The sequence below is a fragment of the Piliocolobus tephrosceles genome, chromosome 18 (assembly GCF_002776525.5).
Source record: "Piliocolobus tephrosceles isolate RC106 chromosome 18, ASM277652v3, whole genome shotgun sequence".
Classification (NCBI taxonomy): domain Eukaryota; kingdom Metazoa; phylum Chordata; class Mammalia; order Primates; family Cercopithecidae; genus Piliocolobus; species Piliocolobus tephrosceles.
Genome location: NC_045451.1, coordinates 16,338,312 through 16,344,311, shown reverse-complemented (window position 1 = coordinate 16,344,311; position 6,000 = coordinate 16,338,312). Strand labels below are relative to the sequence as shown.

Sequence of the window (6,000 nt, the reverse complement as noted above, 5' to 3'; positions counted from 1 at the left end):
AGGGTTGAGGATTTGGGTATCAGAACCTGAACCCAGTGAGAAACATCAGATCCCTTGCCACTTAGGGTTTACGTGCTCCAAAGCAAGTAGCTGCTTTGGTTCCATCTAAAATGTTGACTTCAAAATAGAACTTTCAGCTTGTTTCCCTGCTTTTCACACACACTTCATCTTATAAAATGCAGAGGCTGGGATCTTTGGTCTATATGGAAGAACACACTCAATAGCAACAGTAGCTCTCCCAGGGAGTAGAACTCAAGACTGGTCTATCTTAGACCTAACCAGGAGGGTTATTACCAAGAAACAAGAGTCTCCTTCTAAGGTGGTTTCGCCTGTAAGGCAATCCATTAGCCTGGTCCCTGAGGGCTTCATTAGAGTGGGGTCCTGGTGATTTTACTGGCTTGTTAAGAAGGCTTTTCAAAGTCTTGTGTAATGATGATGAATGGCAGGGCGAAATCATGTTAACACATTATAAACAATTCCAGGGCACAACCAGTATCTCACACTGTACTTTATTTTTCTTCACAATATTAACTAGACAGACAAGGAAAGTTTAATGGCAATGTGACTTTTTCCAACAACACAAACAAAGTGCCATTATAGCTAATGGTGGCCAACTGGAGACTTACTTTACCTTAACCGTGTAAAGCATCCTTACCATATATTTTTGTGTGTACAGTGTTGCAGGAAATCAGCCACCCCTTAAAAGTATCAATCTTAAAAAGAGCCATGGAAGGTAAAAGTATGAAAATCTTGATAACAAAGGTTTTCAATACAAAAACACTTATTGTATACTTATTTTTATTTAAAACAAAAAGAATCCCAGTAACTCAAAACAAAAGCAAACCTTGGTTGAAAACTTAAGAAGGTATAATAAACAAAACCACCAAAAGAAAGCTTCCCCAAAAGAAATGCAATCCATTATCACTCTTGCAAATTCTACCTTGGAGGGAAAAACTTAATGAAATGAGCTATCTGGAGGGCCCACGGCAGATTTTCCAAAAGGTGTAGGTGCATGGAATTACTCAGTGTCTATACTACAGTCCTATTTATTAATAGTCTCAGAAATGTTTTGATGAAGCGAGCCTTTCCATCCTCCACCAGTGCTCCTGTCTTCTGTGCTGAGTTTGGTATGCAGAATAACCTTGTCGATAGGATGTTGGCTTGAAGTTATTTTTCTCGGTCAGTCCAGATGAACTGGTACAGTACCATTCATGCTCCATCTGGTTTTCTTTGCATCCAGTGAGATGCATATTTCATGGTTGTCCAAGGTCATGGTTGTCCAAAGACATGGAACAGAATGATTCACTGGGTAAGACTAAAGGGCTTGTATTATCTCTTTCCAATTCAGTTTCACATTGCTTAATTTTATTAAATTTTTTTTCTGTATTGTACATAATAAACATTTAGAAACAGATGTCCCTACCAACCAGAAGGTTGTCATTAAATATCCTGTTAGTTAAAACTGCACATTTATTGTTTAAATACCCATTAGACATATCCAGCTTGAAATTTATACCATTGCACTGCCAAATGGAGCTGCACTTTGAGCCGTGCTGATGTCTCTGGAATCTAAATGTCGTACCACAAACTTCAAAATGTTTCTCATTTGTCACATAAGGTTCTTCACAGAGGCATCACATCGACCCCAATACAGGTCCTTCATACCCCTAGTTCTGGTTATTCTGAAAACTTCCAACTCCCTGATCCAAACTGGGGAATGTTTTACTCATTTAAAAATTCTTCCTCCTTCCCACCCCTCCAACAAATGTCCTTTGTCCCATAATAATTAAAAAAAAAAAAAAAAAAATCCCTGAAAGATCCAAATTGAATAACAATAAAGATCTGATTGGAACCTTCATAAGCTTGACAATGTAGAATTGTATTTCTTAAAGTGTAACCACATTTGTCTGGGCTGCAAAAGACACCACAGAATAAGATCAGAATAGAATTTCAACTGACTCCCTAATTTCCTTAGAATGGCTTGTATTTCAAGCCTTTCCTGTTTTTCTCTGATAGACTAGGTATACATTACTAACTATAAGTGATAAGAACGTCTAAAAACAGCCACTGCCTTAAAAGTACAATTGGAATGACAGTTTAAGTTCACATTTATAAATTATTTGTTTTAGGGTAAGTTTAATTACAAATAGACACTATTTGCAATTCTGTTCACTCAATAGATCCTGGAGGTGAAAGCTAGACATGTGTTGGAACTGTCCTAGTTACTTACATTTAATCTTGATTATTATAACTCCTCTCGATTTATAATCACTTCCTAATTTTTCCCATTGGACCAGAGCTACATCTTTAGATGATAAGCATTTACTAATAAAACAAAGATCACATATAAATGGAAGGCCATATCTGAACACAGAGAGGTAAGTGAGCTGTGGAGAGAATGTTGGCTCCTTGTTTGAACTAAATCAAGGTGCTTCCTTAATTCTGTGACTTTAATCCAAATCTTAAGCCTGCCAGAATTTTCTGCCCCTGCAAAATCTTCAGAGACGACCCGATGGCCATAGACCCTGTCAGCTGTCGTTCCGGCCTCTCTTTTGGAGTGTTTGTGCAGCGAGGGACTGGGAGGGCCGAGGAGGTTCTCGGATGTTCTTCTCCTTTTGGGGCTTTTTTTAGAGCCCTTGACCCCAATTTGGAAAGTGCGTATATTCTGTTTAACTCTGACCCTGGCCAGTGTAAAGAGGAGTACATAAAAAGGACTGCTTTTTCATTCATAAAGAGCAGTTAAGATGCAGATGTGAATCCCTCTTCGGCACAAAATAGGGATGGTTTTCTGTTGCCCGACTGCAAAATAATTAGATATAATGAAAAAAAAAAAAGGAGAAAAAAATGACTAGTTGAGGCTTTTATATACATTCATTGCTTCTAACATGTTTTTAACAATAAGGAAAATGCAACATCAACTACTCTTAGAGCAAGTGCAGCCACAATACTGTACAGTTCTGGGGCCAAGCGGCTGGGTACATTTACTGTTAAACCAGGTAACCAAACTCCACAGCAAAAGGCAGCCAGCCAGCAATTAGCCCCCATGACCTCTTAATATATATACATTTTTCAAATACTCTGTGAATCCCATTTGAACAACAATAAAAGACAAAACAGGCTTTATATTAAAAACGTCCATGTTCTTCATTGTTACTTCTAAAGCAGCTTGGAGGATCTTACCACGTGGAGCATACTGCAAACTGACTCCATTAAAATGATTTTGGCAGGATAGCAGCACAGGATTGGATATTCCATATTCATCACTTTGACAATGTAAACCTTTCATAAAATAATATTTTGCTTAAAAATTAGAATCATTCAAAGGTCTGATCATTCTGTTCCCTGAGGCCCGCCGGGGAGGTCTGGCTTCATACCACAGGTTTCCTGCTTTCTTGGTGGAGCGTAAGCACCACTGCATTTCAGGAAGACCCTGAAGGACAGCCACGAGAAAGCCCCCGCGGAAGGAGGGCAGGAGGGCTCTGGGTGGGTCTGTGTTGAAACAGGCCATGTAAAGCAACTCTCTAAAGGTCAAACCACCATAGATTTTAATCCGCTGGTCATTTCCCATCTGGATTTTTAACTGAATGAATCTCAGGGGTTTAACCAAACATGCATGTAATCCTGAATAACACGAATTAAATGCGGAATTGCCCAGGGATGAATAAACCTTCAAGAAACAAGGTCAAAGGGACAACAGATATATCTGTCACAATAAACAATTCTGTTGACGTGGAAATGCACATGACTTGGTTGAAACAATGCTCCTCAGTGGCCAGTGACATCCAGGTTTGTCTTAGGTAGCTGAGACTCAGGGCTTATCTCACCTTCTCAGAAATGCTTTTGAAGAATCAAGAGACAAAAATCTCAAACAGAAAACGACCACTTTTGCTCACAAATAGTGTATAGGCCATAACTAAATACAATTAAAAAAAAAAAAAAAAAAACGCTGAGATGCATGTATTTTTTTAAAGCAGCTTTCGAAATATCAACCACAGCATTAAACATTGAACAGAGTACATTCCAAAGTTAATACAGATAAATGATACATAATGCAATAATGCCACAGAGTTATTCCATCAATGTCTCAAGGCTGATTCTAAACTGGAAGAAAAAAACAAAACAAACACTTTCTAGTTTATTTGCTGAAGATGTCACTTCTTTTGTTACTTCTTTTTTTTCTTTATAGTTTCCCACCATTGATTGCTTTTAAGTGCCCCAGGATGTACAGATAATCCCCATATTCCACACCTGGAACTTTTTTTTTTCTGTCAGGTTTTCAAATAAAACCAAACTACAGTGACAAGATAATGTTTTACATGTAATTCCATAGACATAGGTCAATTAATCCATGACACCTTACTTCAATGCTTCCTTTAGGATTTAAGACCCTCTCCAAAGTCATTTAAAGCCTTGCTTTAAACTGCACAGGTGGGCCACGGCCACACAGCCAACGTGCCATGTGCTATGGCCAAAATGGGCCATGGCCGTTTGCCTCTCCTCACGTTCCCAGCCTTCACCCTGTCCCTCTGCTAGGAAGGGCCCAGGGTCTCTGTTCCTTCTCTCTACAGTGATACATGTCTTAAGAAGGGTTGTGGCTCCCATGCTCCACGTGAAAATGGGCCTATCTGGAGGGCCCCAGGGTGACAGGCCCAGCCGCGCCCCTCTATTGTTCTTTCTTGACAGTGGAATTCCGAGCTCCGTCAGCTTCCAGACATTCGGAGACGGCACTGCCCTGTTGATCATCCCTGGAGGAGGCCAGTGAGGGCCCAGGCTCAGTTTCAGGACCAGGCCTCCAAGCTGGGATGCAGGCAGGTTCTGCGGACTTCGGTCTCCTAAAAGCAGGCACTTGTGGCGGCCTGATGCTCTGGGTAACTCTAGCCTTCCTGATGCCGAAGTCACCGAAATGTTTACTTCCTCAAGTTCCAGAGGATTATGTTCCTACTCAGACAGAGCCAGTATTGGGATTTGGGGGGTGCGTATCCAAAATATATGAATATACACAATCAGGGCTTAAGGTACTGGATGATACTGTATAAATTGCTAAAATGCTTCTCGGCACAATTGGTAGCTTAAAAAAATACTTTCCTATGATTTAAGGGCATTTTTCCCATCGCTGTCCTTCGGTGTGGAAATCTCAGTGGGTACCAGGTCCATCTGAAGTTCCCAAATCTTTTCCTCCCACCAGGTATGTGTCATGTGAGTCATATGCAAAGAGTCTCTTCTTCAGACCAGGGAGGCATGGACTTCCCTCCAGGAACCCTCCCTCTGTTAATATCACAGACCCCAGGGCAAAGAAATACAAGTGAATGAGCACCTTCTTCCCAGCCTCCAGCAGCCAGAAAGCCAGCTTCCCCAACGATCAGGTCCTTTTTCCATACATCTGCTCTTCAAATGGTGAGTTAGTCCGGCCAACAACACAGAAAGCGAATCTGTGTTTACAGGCACAGCACATCCAGGTGGAGCCGCACTAAGCGGTGCTTGGCAATTAGTGGTCGGATTTCCAAAGACAGGAGTTTTGATGGGACTGTCTTAAATAAATAAATCTTTTTTTCTTAATAATGTAAAAAATAAATGATATTTCCCTTTGGCAGTATATAGCTGATTCGACATTTTGCCTGAAAATTGGTGTGTGTGTGTGTGTCTGTCTGTCTGTGTGTATGTTTATATGTGTGTTATTTTTTCTTAAACAGCCCGCAGCTTTGTTTCATGGTACATCATTGACAATGCATATCATTTCTACTGCTTTAGTGAACCTTTTGCATATTTGTTTGGGGCAGGCGTGTTGACTTCACTTGTGGCCCAGATAGGCACCCAGGGTGATGCAAGCTCCCACCAGGGCCAAACTGAGCAGAGTCTTCAGAGACAGCCAGGAGAAATCAAACAGAGGCCGCATGCTGGGGCCGTACAGTTCCACAAAGGCATCCTGCAGTTGGGGTAGAGAAGGAAAGAAAAAAAAAGAGTATTAGAAAGAGAGCAGAGAATGCCACCCCACAGAGAAAG

General features: G+C 40.9%; 1 protein-coding gene across 2 annotated transcripts in view; it reads right to left on the bottom strand.

Moving 5' to 3' along the window:
* Window positions 1–490: 490 nt before the first annotated feature.
* BCL2 (BCL2 apoptosis regulator) overlaps window positions 491–6,000 on the bottom strand; it is a 197,345-nt gene continuing 191,835 nt past the window's right edge. Inside the window, exon 3 of one of the 2 annotated variants that reach the window (XM_026448260.2) lies at window positions 491–5,923. In XM_026448260.2, coding sequence (XP_026304045.1) covers window positions 5,789–5,923 — 135 coding nt within the window. In that variant the 3' untranslated portion in view covers window positions 491–5,788. The remainder of the gene's footprint in view (window positions 5,924–6,000) is intronic. The other variant, XM_026448261.1, reaches the window with a different exon arrangement.